The 15,743-nt window shown below is 40.1% G+C and overlaps 1 protein-coding gene across 1 annotated transcript; it reads left to right on the forward strand.

The window, feature by feature from the left end:
* Positions 1-232: 232 nt before the first annotated feature.
* On the forward strand, positions 233-15,545 carry srpx (sushi-repeat containing protein X-linked). The gene is made up of 10 exons (XM_034109992.2): positions 233-370; positions 5,983-6,039; positions 7,917-8,105; positions 10,257-10,433; positions 11,069-11,195; positions 11,307-11,428; positions 11,666-11,845; positions 13,026-13,159; positions 14,287-14,408; positions 14,896-15,545. The coding sequence occupies exons 1-10, from the start codon at positions 310-312 to the stop codon at positions 15,077-15,079; spliced, it is 1,353 nt and encodes a 450-aa protein (XP_033965883.1). The 5' UTR covers positions 233-309; the 3' UTR covers positions 15,080-15,545.
* Positions 15,546-15,743: the final 198 nt, after the last annotated feature.

Here is a 15,743-nt window from a genome sequence, read left to right on the forward strand (position 1 = left end):
AATTGTAGGCTCCTTATGTAACTAGTAGCTGTGGCCTAAATGGTGTCTACTGCTGAGTAGAAGGTTTACAAATGACAACTGCGGTAATTTGCATGATTTTCTCTTGCGGTGATACTCGGGTGGATGTCACAGTTTACCCACAGGGGCTGGCACAGCCTCTCTGGCCCGCCTCATGCCGTTATCCTGGTCTGACTGTTTGGAGAATCCTCCCTTGTTTCTGGAGCGAGAGGCGGGCCTTTGGGAGGCAGGAATGCGCTGGAAGTCTTCCTGCTCTCCCTCCTCACATGCTGAAGAGTCCCGCTCCTCGACATGGACATGTGGCCGCTGGTGCTCCTGTTCGTGCAGCTCTGCCTCTGCTCCGGGTATGAAGGTAAGGAACCGACAAAGACCCTCATTCACCCCCTGGACAGTATTAACACTGCTGGGGTGTCAAACCGTTTTTGTATTAGATTGTCTGGTGGAAAAGTACAATATCTCACTTATTTTACATTAAACTGGTTGTGTTGGTATTGTTTTTATGACACGTGTTTGCATGCATGTGAGGCTTCTTATCCTACAGCTGGTTTTTGGTGAACTGCGTTTGTGTTTACGTGGAGGGGGAGGACAGCGGGGGGAGTGCAGTGTGCACCTGGGGGACGTTTCTGTGCACAGAGCTCAGTCTGTGCATATGGCAGGCTGCTAATGAAAGCCCTGCAACTGTAGTGTAAGTGCTATGTCAATCTTGCCCTTTACTTATACGTTCACAAGAGCAACCTATTCATCGCCTCTTTGGTTTAATCTTCTATCAAAGAGAACCACATCTTGAAAGTGTTTAAAGTATGTTACTGACAGAGAGTAACTAAGTACATATACAAGTACAGTAGCAGGCTACTTAAGTACAATTTTGAGATGTTTGTACTTTACTTGAGTAGTTCCATGTTATGCTACTTTGTACTTCTGCTTTGTTACAATTCAAGGGTAAATGGTGTACTTTTACTCCACCACATTCATTTAATACATGCAGTTACTTTACAGATTTGTATAAATGATGTAAAATATAATCAACACTTACATTTAGTTACACCTGGAGTAAATTAACATTGTACCCTGCAGTATACAAAGTCATTGAAACTAGCTGCACCTTGCATCAATAATTATAATCAAACATATTTTATTCTGAAATTGCCCAATCGGCATAATGAGTACTTTTACTTTTGGTAGTTTAAGTATTTTGATGATAATAATTTTGTAGTTTTACTTGAGTCACATTTTGAAAGCAGGACTTTTACTTATAACAGAGCATTCCTACACTCTGGTAATTATACTTTTACCCAAGTACACGATTTGAGTACTCCTCCCACCTCTGGTTACTGTTTCTGTTCTGGTAAACTCATAATCACTGACACACGCACACACTAAGGGGAGCAGCAACGATACATTGACTAATCAAATGCAGATAATAATTTGGAGAATTTAATAGTTGCCGGGTCACTTTTTCTAGCAAAAAACCCCAATCTGGTTTCCATTTTTGTAATGTGAGAATTTCCTGTTTTTGTTTTGTTTTCCATCATATTATTTGAATATCTTAAAGCTTTGGACAGTTGGTTGGATACAAAAAAAAGAAGACATGTTATTAAGTTACCTAAGAATAATTGGGATAGGCATTTTCTAAATGTTCTCCTCTTTTATAGAATCATTAATAATGCAACTGTTGCAGCCCTACAGTGAAGAATAGCATCCAATGTAAGAAAACATTCTCCAGATAAACAGAGCTCAACAAGAGCTGGCCAGTAGCCCGCTGTGTGTGTGTGTGTGTGTGTGTGTGTGTGTGTGTGTGTGTGTGTGTGTGTGTGTGTGTGTGTGTGTGTGTGTGTGTGTGTGTGTGTGTGTGTGTGTGTGTGTGTGTGTGTGTGTGTGTGTGTGTGTGTGTGTGTGTGTGTGTGTGTGTGTGTGTGTGTGTGTGTGTGTGTGTGTGTGTGTGTGTGTGTGTGTGTGTGTGTGTGTGTGTGTGTGTGTGTGTGTGTGTGTGTGTGTGTGTGTGTGTGTGTGTGTGTGTGTGTGTGTGTGTGTGTGTGTGTGTGTGTGTGTGTGTGTGTGTGATGTGCCTGTAGATGGTTTGAGAGTGTCTCACTGTTGTTTGATCATCATGCAGGCTGAAACATGAACACATGCTGCAGAGCAGATTTACACTGACACACTAAAAAGTGCCTGCAGCTGACAGTAAGGACTCTGGTCTGTACTTGTGTTAGGGTTAGTGTGAGTGTGTTTATGAGGAGTTTATTTTACAGTGGTGTGTTTGTTTGTTCTAGTGGTCAATTACCCAAATGACTTGTTCAGCATGCCTTGAAAACTGGGTGGCAGTGCACAAGAATAACTACTTTTGGGTTCTCTTTTAACAATGGAAATCTTTTGCCTGAGTTCTACTTTGCTTCTTACACTTAATCTTCCTCTACAGCGAGTATACTTGAAAGCCTGATCACATTTTCCATGAGGATTCTTGTGCTGATTTGAGTTAGGGGCAGATAAATCACTCACATCACATCACTCACCAACATCACTGTAAGACTGCTCAGTTGTGTTTCTGCCAGGAGATGAGAAACACTTCACAACAACGTAAATCCTTAATAGTCACAAAGAAAAAACGAATAAAACGAATGTACGGGTATTTGCCGCTCTGAAGTGCATTCAAAAACACATTTTTTTTATTATATAGAGGACTGCAGTGCACTCTAATATTTGTTTGTCTTGATTGAACACTTCAGCTCAGCCTATTAAAATGTCCCGCATGTGGAACTGGACAACATTACTTTTGCCGGAATAAATCTGGTCACATTTACAGTAAAGTCAAAGCTTGTTTTACTTTAAACTGTGGTAATTGGTGTGAGTGAAAGAAGATGAGAACACAACATGAACACATTGTCACAGTATATGAAGTTTATATGGCGAACATTTATCAAACAGTGCCTTTTTAACATCAATCACACATACAGCAACATATGTATCTGGGGAGTGATGAATTTAAGTCCAATATTCATCCTCCTTTGAGCTCTGTGTTTAGTATCTCCCAACTCCAGAGCGAACATTTGTAGCTGCTAAATGCTACACCGTTTCACCACAGACCTTTTAGCTGGTGCGAGAGTGTGTGGGCATTGAGCTAAAAGACAAGACCATCATTTACAGTCGATTCATCTTCATGAGCGATCCCTTTCACATAAAACATAGTCATTTCATCCATTGATTTAAAAGTGCAGCTTTCAGTGCAGACGGATAAATGCCATATTCACAAATCACCACCATAAGGAGTTTCTAATCTGAAAACTGAACACTTTTATAGATTCATAATTTCAAATTAACTCTGCTAACAACCTAGATGCAATAATAAATACGGTACGATCCAGTAGAGTGGTGAGCTATAACTAAACTGCGGTCCCTCATTGTAAAGTGTTATTGGAGTTAAAAACAGCATCAGTTTGAACCTCAGGGTCAGAAATTGATGATGTGATTAAAGAACCAGCAGCAGAAATGTTGGTTCACAGATTTAATTGGACAGAAATCATTAGTGCACTAAAAGGAGTTACATAACCCTGTTATACTGCTGTGTTGAATTGAGCGATAAAGAAATTACATTTATTGTTTGCTCTCTTCTGCTCCGATTGCCTTTAGCTATACTTCAAGAGAAGATTAGCATCCATATAATGACAGTTTATATTACAGGCCTGCAGAGAAAGACTAATTGGAATATCACGCTCCGTAATTTAAAGGTTCATTCATTCCCAGAAGCTTCAACGCTTCCTGCACTATTAACATTTTGACATCTTTCTCGCTAAGATCTCATTTGAAGCTAGATGAGCAGGAATATGAAATCACTGCCGATCCCACTTCAGCCTTCAGGCGAGTCTCATATCATATTTTCTTTTCTTCGGTTTGTTTTAAACTGGAGTGCTTTTACGAACAAAGGCCAAACCAGACCGAGCCAATTTAATTTAAATTGAGATGCAAAGCTGAAATGCAGGTCCGACCTGCGTCACCTGTTGGCAAGAAAGTAACTGCAGCTCTTTTTACAAAATGCAGGCAAACACATTAAGGATGTGTCAAGGAAAAGTGGATAAGTCTTTAGTTCTGTCTTGCTTGTTATTGTTCACATGTTTCCTGTTCAGGAGTAAAATAACTGCTGTTAATAGTTGGCCTGGATGTGCCCATGGAGTCTGGTGTGGCACAATGATGTACAATGTTATTATTTTAAGATATGTATAATGTAGTTTGGGGCCGTCTCTTACCCGGTTAGAGTGGTATTGATTACAGGCTCCTCTGCTTGAAGGGGAATATCATTCATCATGGATTTCATATCAAACCTGATCTTTTTTATATCAGATCTAATGCTCCTGCTTTAGGACTTCACTCTATGCATTCAAGTACTGGATTTGAGTGAACTGAAATTAAATAACAGGACAGACTAGCAGTTCTTAATGGACATTATAGATAATATATACTACTGGAGAAAACATCTTATCATTCTCCTCTTACTACATAAAGGTGTCTGCAAGTTTGTTACTATTATATAGCATGGGGCTGTTTCTCTGACTATATAAATTGTACTTGTTTTGTGTTTATTGTAGCTGTTGACAGGAGTCTATCAAGTTTTACAGTCTGGTTAAGTTAAATTGTTATTACGACACATGACTTCACCCCTAAATACATGAAATGTGTCCAAATCTTAAGCATTATAACTTCCGTCTGAAAAATGTAAGAAGTAAGTCACATTTTTGGTATCACAAACAAGGAACTGCTGCCTCTCATGGTGTAAATTCCTGTGTTTTGTTTGCTTGGAATGGCTGTGAGTTGTTACACAACTGATCAATTTTCTGCTGCATTTGGCTTTAACTAATGCTCACTTTGAAAGGGACACACACACACACACACACACACACACACACACACACACACACACACACACACACACACACACACACACACACAGACACACACACCCACCTGTAATTAGTTTTCCAAACCTTTCTCTGCCTCCCTCCCTCTCCCCATTAGTTTCCCCAAGAGGCAGCTAAATCTGACTCACTCAGTATGTGGGTTTGCTCGGTACAATTCATGCGGTGTGATCTGACTGCTAAAAACCTCAGAACCTTTTTATGTGTGTGTATTAGACAACTTGCAGCATTTTGGTCCAGACAACTTAAATTAAACTGACAGAAAAGCCATGATGAGGAATGTAGGGACTCTTCACAGTATCGGGTTCAATGGCCAACATGCGGCTGATACATGAAGCTGAAGGAGGCTTGAACACTCTTCCCTTGTGGATCCTGAACAGAGGACACATTCACACCGGGGATTCATAACATCCCAGGGCCAAGGTTGAACACCCTTCCCCCTACATTAACCCCTTCCTCACCTGTGTCCTCTTTCATTTTTGCTTTTACTGCCTCCTGACCCCCTCCCTTATTCCTGCTTTCCTAAAATAATCCCCCTTGCTCATCACAATTCCTCTCACGTATGTCTTTTACCAATATCGATGTGCCCTCTTCTCAACCCCCACTGAGACATATTTCAGTTCTCCTTGGATGTTTCTGTTTTATTGTTGAAATATATATTCCCTCAGTCTGAATGCTCTGTGCATTCTTACAATGGTAAGTATTATCTATGGCGCTGATTTGGAAGAAAGGTTTCAAAACCAAACAAATAAAGAACAAAGCAAAAACAGCATACTGGATTGAGCAGAATGAATCTTTGTTTTGAACAGATTCCTTTTTTCCAAACCAGTTGGAAAGGATTGATCTTTTGTGATTTATTCATGTGCATGTAGTCAGTCCAAAAGATCCAGATCCAGATCCCCCACTGAGTCTGGTTCAGATTAAAAGTTAGGCAACATGTTTAAGCCTGTTCTTGGTGATCAAGGTCAGTCCAGGACAGTGCTTTCAAACATTGCCTAACATCTTGGATGCAGCTCTTTTTGCCGTGTTAGTTGCTTTTCTTCCTTTCTTTCTTCCCCAGGGTCAGGACAATATTCCCATGGAGACGACGAGGACTGGCATTCTCGTAGATATAAAGGTGAACGCATGCTCAGTTTGACGCTGTCGATACATACAGTACATGTATTCTGAAACGTGACTCCATATCTATTCAGAGACTGCTTATCAAAGTAACTATGGTTTCCTATTTGTCATGCAGACCAACAGAGTTAACCAAGTTCCTCTAGTCAATAGTCAGAATAAAACAGCAGTGAGAGCATCATTATCTAATGTGAGTTATTTCAGAGTAAAACTGACTATATCTGCGATGGTCTTTTACAAAACAATTTAAATAAAATCCTTCAGATTGGTAAACACTCGTAGTTTGCACCCACACCTCCCTCAACAGCTTTGAAAGATCAGAAACAGAAGGTCAGAAGAGAAATGGAGAGAGAGGGAGAGAGGGAGAGAGAGAGGGAGAGAGGGAGAGAGAGAGAAGGTACGAGATAGTTTTGAGAGATAGAGTCTCGTCTTTGCCATAGATTCGGATCTGATCTATTAGCTCGAGTTCTTCTAGGCTGGTACTTTAAGATCTCTCCTTTCTCTCTTTCTCTCTTTACTTCTCCTTTTTTCCTCTCTTTTTCTCTCTACTCTCTAGACTCCCTTCTTTCCATGACTAGATCTTATTACTCTTAGATACTTCATAGCATTTCCTCTCTAATCTCTTCTCCTCCTTTTTTTCCACCTGGAAATTAGCCTACACTATTCTCTCCAACTGTGGGCTTTGTGTGTGTCGGTCTACAGAATGTTTGTCCTGAGCCAGCATGAAATAAACTGCAGATTTGGATTTCACTGTATTGGAATAAGAACCATGCGGCCCAAGTAAAACTCAAACGCAGTTATCTTATTAAAGTATTAGTTTATAATTTTGGAGAAAAACACCCTTTCTTCATTATAAATTGATGAGAAAATAGATACCACTATCTGTACATAGAATATCTCATAACCATACGTGTTAGCTTAACATGGCTGAAGATTGAGGGAAACAACTAGCCTGGCTCTGTCCAAAGGTAACTGTAATTCAACTGTAAAGGCACGTTTATTTATGTAGCACAGTTCAACACAAGGCCATTCAAAGCGCTTTACAAAAAATGAGACTGACTCTGTAAATGACATTTTAAAATGCTTAAAAGCAGTAAGCAGTGGCAAAAAGAAAGGTCTTCGGCCTGAATTCGTTTATAGAGAGTAGTGACATTTGCGGTGTTTCTGCTAGTTTGTTCCACATATATAGAGCTTTTACGCTGCTTCTCCATGTGTAGTTTTGACAGAAATCAGTCCCGTCCCAGAAGACCTGAAAGTTCTGGATGGGTCATAATGTAAGAGAAGATCAGAAATGCTCATAACACTTTTTTTAACCAATCATATTTTTGCTGGTAGGTGAATTTTGTAACCTTTACGAACAGCGCCAAGCTTGTTACTGCAGCCTGTTTACAGTCCTTGTGCTAAACTGACCGGCTGCTGCAAGGTAGCTTCAAATAAACTCTACTGAACTGATACAACAATATTACCAGTCCCCATGTTTTGGACAGACCTAATCTAGGGATGGAACAAAAATCTTTGAGCAATAAAGAACAGTACTTTTAACACACACTCTACCACACTCACTGTTAAACTTAAGTGCTCTCTTCCCATCATTATCTGGAAGTAAGAATATCGTCTATCTTCATGAGACACTGTTGGACTATGGAGAGTAGCAGATAAGGTAACAAGAAATCCTCCGTATCAGTCTGAACTCAGAGGATGGGAGGGTTTCACATTTTAACGCTTATATAGAAAGGTCTCATCTTTAATAGTCCTCAGGTAAGTGCTTATCATTGAATACTGATACTCTCTCACTCCAAGACTGTACCATAAAAAACATATACTGTACTTGCAGCAAAAGAAAGGTCAGAGCAGCTATCTTTCCTCTGCTTTCAGGGACACCGTGGTGTGCGCCCATTAAGTTGAAACATGGAGACGTGAGCTGTCGCGCGCCCAGAGGAGAACACTACAAGAACGTGATGGGGACTCGCTGTAAAATCCGCTGCAAGCAGGGATACGAGTCTCAGAACTCAGAGGTGGTGTGTATGGCCAACAAACACTGGTCCTCTAACTACGCCTGCCGAGGTAAGAACTGAACACACACACACGTCTCATGCAGCACATAATGGTTTTGCCTCATGTAAAGTAAAGTCAATTCTTAAATGTTTGAACAAGTTCACACCGCAGCAAAAATAGCATGTCCTGACTTTTTCTTCACCATTGGACTTAATATAACTTTCTTTATCGTGACTTTATTGGCCTAGAGCTTACATTTTTATGAACAAAAAGTGAGTGTAGTTGAAGTTCAGGAACTCTCAAATTAATGAATGTTAAAACATAACATTTTGAAACACTTACATGGGTCAATTTATTCCACGTGATGCCTATTTATTTTTTATTTAAGGGGACCCAAGTAGGACACTTGAGACAGTGGCTTTTGGCAAAGCACAAAAAGAAAACTCGAGAGAGGTGAGTTATTGTTATTACAACGTGACTTCACTATTATTTACCAACTCTTTTTATTGGGTTCTTTTATTTGGGGTTAAGTACATTGTCAGAATCAGTGAGAAATGGATTTAACTTCTGTTAGACAGCTATATGCCATACATGTTTGCATACATTCACAGTAAATATTTATTCAGTATGATAGCTGTCTAACAGAAGTTAAATTCATTTCTCACTTATTCTGACAATGTACTTGACCCCAAATAAAAGAACCCAATAAAAAGAGTTGTTAAATAATAGTGCAAATAGAGCTTTGTCAAAAGCCACTGTGTCAAGTGTCCTATTTGGGTTGCTGTATGGGGTTGTCCAATATGGCGGACCATCTCGCACATGGGGGGCGGTGGTGGCGAAGTCCATAGGGACTTGGCTTGGCAACTGGAAGGTCACCAGTTCAAGTCCCGGCAAGACCAAGTGCTACCGAGGTGTCCCTGAGCAAGGCACCGTTCCCCACACTGCTCCCCGGGCGCCGTTCAAAATGGCAGCCCACTGCTCCTAACACTAGGATGGGTCAAATGCAGAGAAAAAATTTCCCCACGGGGATTATAAAGTATATCAAAATCAAATCAAATCAAATCACATGCGCACTGCAGATCGGGCAGGGCTACAGAGCGGGTAGTGACAGCCGCTCGAAAGCGCTGGAGACACTGTAGTACATATGCCAGGCCTGTAGGTGGCACTGTCGTCTGCTACAAAAGCAGTGAAGAAGACTTCTCACAGAATCAGCCCTTGCAAAAACAGGGCTGGAAAAGAGCAAATAGATGATCTGTTTGGTATTTTGAAAAAAAAACTTCACAGACATGTTTTATATAGGTATGGCCCTACAATATATTATTCAAATATAGCATGATAGGTCCACTTTAACCTTTATTTAACCAGATAAAAGCATTGAGATCAAATCTAATTTTCAATGCTGATCTGGCAAAGAAGGCAGCAACGTTACACATAACTCATAACACAAACATATAAAACACAGAGAACATAGCTAAGAAAACAAAAGACGATAAAGCAGCCTATACATGGCAGGGGGTTCAAGCCTCTTTGAAAACAGTAATGACCCCAAGGGAAACTTAACCACTCCAGGGAAAATGACTTCCACTTTACTGTTAGCAGGGTTGTACTTGAAAAAAGTCAGAAAGCCGTGCCTAATGGACACACTTGGGGTAAAATAATAAGAGTTGTCAGATTGTCATCCCCCAATCCCCAAAACAAAGACCATGGATTAAAAACATTCTAAAAAAATACATTTCATGCCAGATTGAGCTATTATCCATCTGCAGCTGGTTTCCATCTGAAATTCTTGGCAGGTACACACGGAACAATAAAAGCTTTAAACATTTACACGCAACACATGCAACAGATATGTCAAAGACAAATCTACCAGCATACATCAACATACCGCCAAATGTTTTCATTACATCCTGCAAGCACCTTGTTCAAGGAATACTGACCGTTTATTCCCTGTTTTTTAAAAGTTTCTTAAGATTACTCAGACTACATTCTTTATTATGTCAACTGGTTTTCTATTTTCAAGTTAAAGGGTTATCCTAGTCATTTTAGTTTTGAAATAAGGAAGACAACCAGTGAATGGTTGATTTATGAATTGTATTGGAAGACAAAGTTGGACCACTTTCATCAGCCCAAATGTATTGTATGTACCTGAAGCAAAATAAGCAAAGCAAATCATCCCTATGCTCAAAGCAAACTCTACTACACTGACATTTCCTCTGACAGAGATCCGCTGCCCCAAGCTGAGCATGCCGGCTAACGGCGGGTACAAGTGTTCAGACGGATCCTACTTCAACTCTCGCTGCGAGTTCATCTGCTCCCCTGGATTCAGTCTGAAGGGCTACAAGACGGCAACCTGCCAGTACAACAAGGTGTGGAGCGCTGACGTCGCCACCTGTGTTGGTAAGACTGTGTTGTTATTTTGTGCATGGATTAATCTCCCACTGAGGACTGGAGGCTGCAGACTACTGAGCTGCAAAAACACATGTTACAGGGGATTACCTGCTGTAGGCATAATGTCAGCTGCAGACTACAGAGTATTCCTCATAATACAAGGTTATATGATTGATGTTTGGAAAAATACATGCCTCTAGACATGTACACATACACAGGGGTTTGTCTCTCGTCACCAGAAATGATAAATGTTTTTCACATCTTGCAGCCCTTAAAGCTTTGTGAAGTGACATTGAGTCTCCTAGTAATTATTGACTTTACTTTGTTTTTGTTTTGAACATGTACTAGGCTACATCACTTCTTTAAATAGTGGAAACTGGTGGTGCCTCTAATCACCTAAGGAAATCTCAGGAGTTTTTGTTGTAAAATTGTGCCACAGGAGGGACGTTAGTCTCTTTCAGAACCAACAATACATGAATGGATTAAACAGTGCTTTTATCTGCTCTAATGTTAGCTGCAAGATTTCAGATTACAGGGATAGAGTCCACATTTAAGCATTAGTTTACATTCAAATGTTGACTTTTGTTTACATTTTACTTACGTTTTCCTTCTCTCTCTCTCTCTCTCTCTCTCTCTCTCTGTAGATATGGATTCTCCAAAAATTAAGTGTCCTACTGTGAAGGATAAGTGGGCAGAGCCAGGAAAACTGACAGCGAGGGTGAGCTGGGACACACCCGAGGGTGTAGACACTGCAGACGGCATCCTCACAGAGTTAGTCTCCTCTCCGCCTCTCTTTTAAGCTTGTTCTCCCTTGTCTGTTAATATGCCACTCTTAACACTTAGATCACAGTGGAAGATTAAAAGAGAGCCTTTATTTTTCAGCGTTATCCTGAAAGGGAAAGCTCCAAAATCAGACTTCCCGGAGGGGCTCCATAAGATGTCCTACACTGTGTTTGACCGTGCAGAGAACAAAGGATCCTGTCGCTTCACTGTCAGAGTGCGAGGTGAATTAATAAAAGGGTTCTGATAATGAGTGTCAAGCAGCATTTTTAAGGAGCATTTTATCTTATCGGTTAATACTAAGAAGTAAGACCTTGAATAATGTCAAAATAGAGACTGTTGTAACAAATGAGATAGTGCAATATACATGGAGAATATACAGAAGGCCAATCTTGTCTTTTTTTATTTGTTTGAATGTGACCTCGCTGCCTGGAATCTAATGGCGCTCTTTTTCTGTTCAGTGCGCCGCTGCAGCCCGCTGTTTGCCCCGGACAACGGTTATATGAAGTGTGACAGTGACGGAGACAACTACGGGGCCACTTGTGCGTTCAAATGCACCGGAGGCTACGATCTGCATGGCAGCGTGGCCAGAGTGTGTCAGTATGGCTTCACCTGGTCTGGCTTGGACACCACCTGTACAGGTACGTACTGTGTGCAGATAAACGCATACATACTTACATTAACAATCTTTCATTTATCCATTGTTGTTTAGTTGTTTTTTATGCTCAGCAATTTACAAAAAATACCTAAGAATGCAGCTGCAGAAATAAAATAAAACAAAAAAGAAGACAAATCATTCAAATGTATTAAAAGTATATATAATAACATACAGAGATACTAGATTTGTAATTTAAAAAAGTATTATCTCTTAACATTGGCAATTATTTTTCACTTGGCTTTACAGACTTACATTAAGTCATTATTTTTCATTAGTGGGTACCATTTCCCAAATGTTATTGTTTGTAGTTTAAGTCCTACACTTACTTAACCTACTCTCTCTATGCCCTTGTGGAAGCTGCATCCTTGCCGTATTGATGTCTACAATCTTCAAGGATACTCCTAGCACTACAGCCTTGGGATTCATTCTTTAAGATATCTCCATAACATCATCATAGGATTATAAAAGTTTGCAGGATGTTCTCCACACAGGCTCCTTTGGAAGACTACTCAAGTATTTGCATCATCAAGGAAATGGATATTTTCTATATATTATTCATCCAGTTCTGTGATAAAGGCCAAATCTGTTCATATAAATGAAAAGTTCTACCATTGGAAAATTGAATGTGGTGATACTTTTTTATTATTTGGTTATCTCAGGACTGGTATTCAACATAGGCTCTGATTGGGTTTTGTTTTGGTCCATTCTGGCAACATTTTCCACATCTCATTCTCAAAGCTCTGGCTCATTTATTTTTAATTTGTGCTTTCGAGTGGCAACACCACAGTCCTGTGTAAAGTTGGCCTACCTGTGCTACACTGGGGAGAAGCTCAGTCGAGGAGAAAATAAATTGTGCCCCCTGTGCCCTCTATCGATTAGAAAAAGCAATACTAGACACCACTATATTGAATGTCTGTATCTATGAGACATGAAGTAGTAGCAGTTTGGAGAGACTCCTGCAGCAAACCATCAGTAATGTATACTCAATGTTACGGGTTAAGTTCACAGTTGAATACACTTCCATTGTGCCTTTGCTCAACAGCCCTAAAGAATCAAATGACGCCTTACCTCAGTGTGATATTGAGTTGTATTTAATATCGTATGATTGCACTGTGTGTCATATCTCAACATATCACTTAATTGTACATTCAATGTCATCACAGCCATGAACATAAACGTGGGAGTGCGTACAGCTGCTGCACTGCTGGATCAGTTCTATGAGAAACGACGGCTCCTCATTATCTCGGCGCCGACGGCTGCCAATCACAATTACCGCTTCCAGATGACTAACTTACAGGTGAGGCACGACTCCGGGAACATGAGCTGTATGAGGGGGGGCAGGATCGTAGAGAAGAGTTGATGTAAGGTCCTGCTGCAGTGATTCGTGTCTCCACTGCTGCTCACACACAGGACCGCAGTGTGACTGTGTTTCTCCCTCGCTTTGCTGCCCAAGTGGGACAAAGCAGTGAGGCAAACAAATAAGGCAATAGGGTGACAGGGTTTGTTGTCCACAAAATGTCAACACGATGAATAAATCGTACTGACAGCTTTGAAAAGGTTTATTCTGGTGATGGATGTTTCAACGGATCGTCAAATGCCGTTAAATTGGAGCTGTCTTTAAACACCTGACCTTTTAAAGCTTAGACAACACGTTACAAGTTTGTGAGCAACCTCAGTGATCAGGTTGTGAGTTGTCTGTGTGTTTCATGTCATAATTTGTTTGCCAAAATTCGTTCATGGAGTGAGGATTTTTTGCCGTTATCTATTTCATTTCATAATACTGTATATTGTTTGATTTTGGAGTGTGGCTGGGCCAAACCGGACCTTTTCTCAGACGTCAACTTTTGGAACTCGAAATGTTAAATCGTGTTATTAGTTAGATTAACTGTTACATGTACTGCTTTAACCTGATTATAAAATCCAGAATGTTTGAATTAGCAAATATTTCTTTAAAAAAAGTTTAACTGCTGGACAAAATATGCCTCTAACTTTACTAAGATCTCCATTCAGAGGATTTAAGTTTCCACATCACAGTTGTGTAGGCTGCAGAGTGAGCCATGATTGATTTACAAATCATATTCGAATGTCAACATCTTGAACTCAGTTTTAAGGTGAGTTGAGAGAAACTCTCTCCCCCTAGGCAAATAAATGTGTAAGCATCCTTAGTTTTAAACTCTGCACACACATCATTCTGCACAGTGAAAGTGAAAAAGTAAAACTCACTTTTGACTGCAGGTTGTCTTTAATTGATCATGCAAGTAATCGATTGTTATAGCCCTGGTGTTCTCTATGCCCACTTTGATTCAAATTTGTTTTATATCCTCCATGAAATGAACTGTGCTCAGGTTTTTTGTCTGCATAGAAATCAATAACAGAGCTTCGAAACGCCAAACGTATTGATCAGTTTATTTTTCCTGTCCTCAGCATGCTCAGTGTGGACTGGACCTGAGGCACGTCACAGTGATTGAGCTGGTTGGGACTTACCCTGCTCAGATTGGCCGAATTCGACACAGACTGCTCACTCCAGCATTGTCCCTGCAGATCAGGTACACACACACAACCACACACACATTCATAACATTCATCTGAGTGCTGAGAGCCAAGGACCAGTCATGAATGTCCTCGTCCTTGTCTCTTAGTATTCAGATCTTTTTTTAAATAGTACAACACTTTGAAAGTACTACACTACAAGTTAAATTCCAGCATTCATAACCTTAAGTAAAATTGTGTAAATATTTCCAGAAACATATACTTAAAGTAGGTAAAGTTACAAATTCTGCTGTAAAATATACCCTGTCATTTTTTCCCTATTTGTTTTTGGATTAATACTACTGCTGCTGTAATGTAATTGTACTGCTTTAAATGTTTATGGTTGTGCTAATTTGAACTCCCTTATATACTGTCGGCTAGTTAAATCTACAACGAAAAACATACTTAGTGATTTGTGGTTCTCACTAGTAAAGTATAACACTTGAGCGAACATACTGAGTTTCTTTTACTTTGCTGCTCACTGAAATTATGTGCGTTTCCTAGGTTACAGCTCCAGATTCCTCAAAGGTCTTTCCAAATGGTTCTGGTCGACAAGCAGGGCATGGATAAGCAGCGCTACCCGTTCCCGATCACGGCGGCTGAATTATTCACCACCATCGACACCTTCCCCCTCCGCAAGGATGAGATGGTGCTACAGCAGGAAGCGGGCCAGAACTGTCAATCATAAAACACATCAACGCACCGTCAGCCATATTTGATCCTTCCCCTCCTCCATAACAGCAGTCACACACTCCCACCTGAACTCATTCAGGCCTGTTCGCAGAAGGTGTGTGAGGGTGTGTGTGTGTGTGATCTGTTCTGAAGCATTATTGAGGTTTACTTAATGGAAGGGGTCATACAGTACATTACAATCATATTGATTCCTTTGTCTTGTCTATCTGTATGTTTTATTATTATTATTTTTTAATATTTTCAAAAGCCATATGTTTTACTATTTTGTACAAAAAAAGTATTTTTACTGTATGAACTGGGAAACTCTTCACCTGTCTAATATTTATGTCTCACATATTTTGTAATAACGATGTACACTCTTTGGAATACTGTGTGTGTTTTATGTACAGGACAGTGATGGTGCTGTTAGTACGTCTACGTCTGAATCTACAAGACACAGATTAAATATGTCTATCAGCGAGGATGTTGTCTTCTGTGTGACAGTGTGTGAATGCGAGAGACAGGCATAATCGTCTGAGGTAAGTTTTGTCTTAAATAAAACAAAAATGTCTTCAGAAAACTAAATAAATATTATGTCCACCTTATGTTAGTTCAAACATCTTGAAAGCATTACCAGTCAAGTTTTATTGTTGTTTAACAGATCAACACTTTAGGAAGTA

This window comes from Pseudochaenichthys georgianus, chromosome 21 (assembly GCF_902827115.2).
Source record: "Pseudochaenichthys georgianus chromosome 21, fPseGeo1.2, whole genome shotgun sequence".
NCBI lineage: Eukaryota > Metazoa > Chordata > Actinopteri > Perciformes > Channichthyidae > Pseudochaenichthys > Pseudochaenichthys georgianus.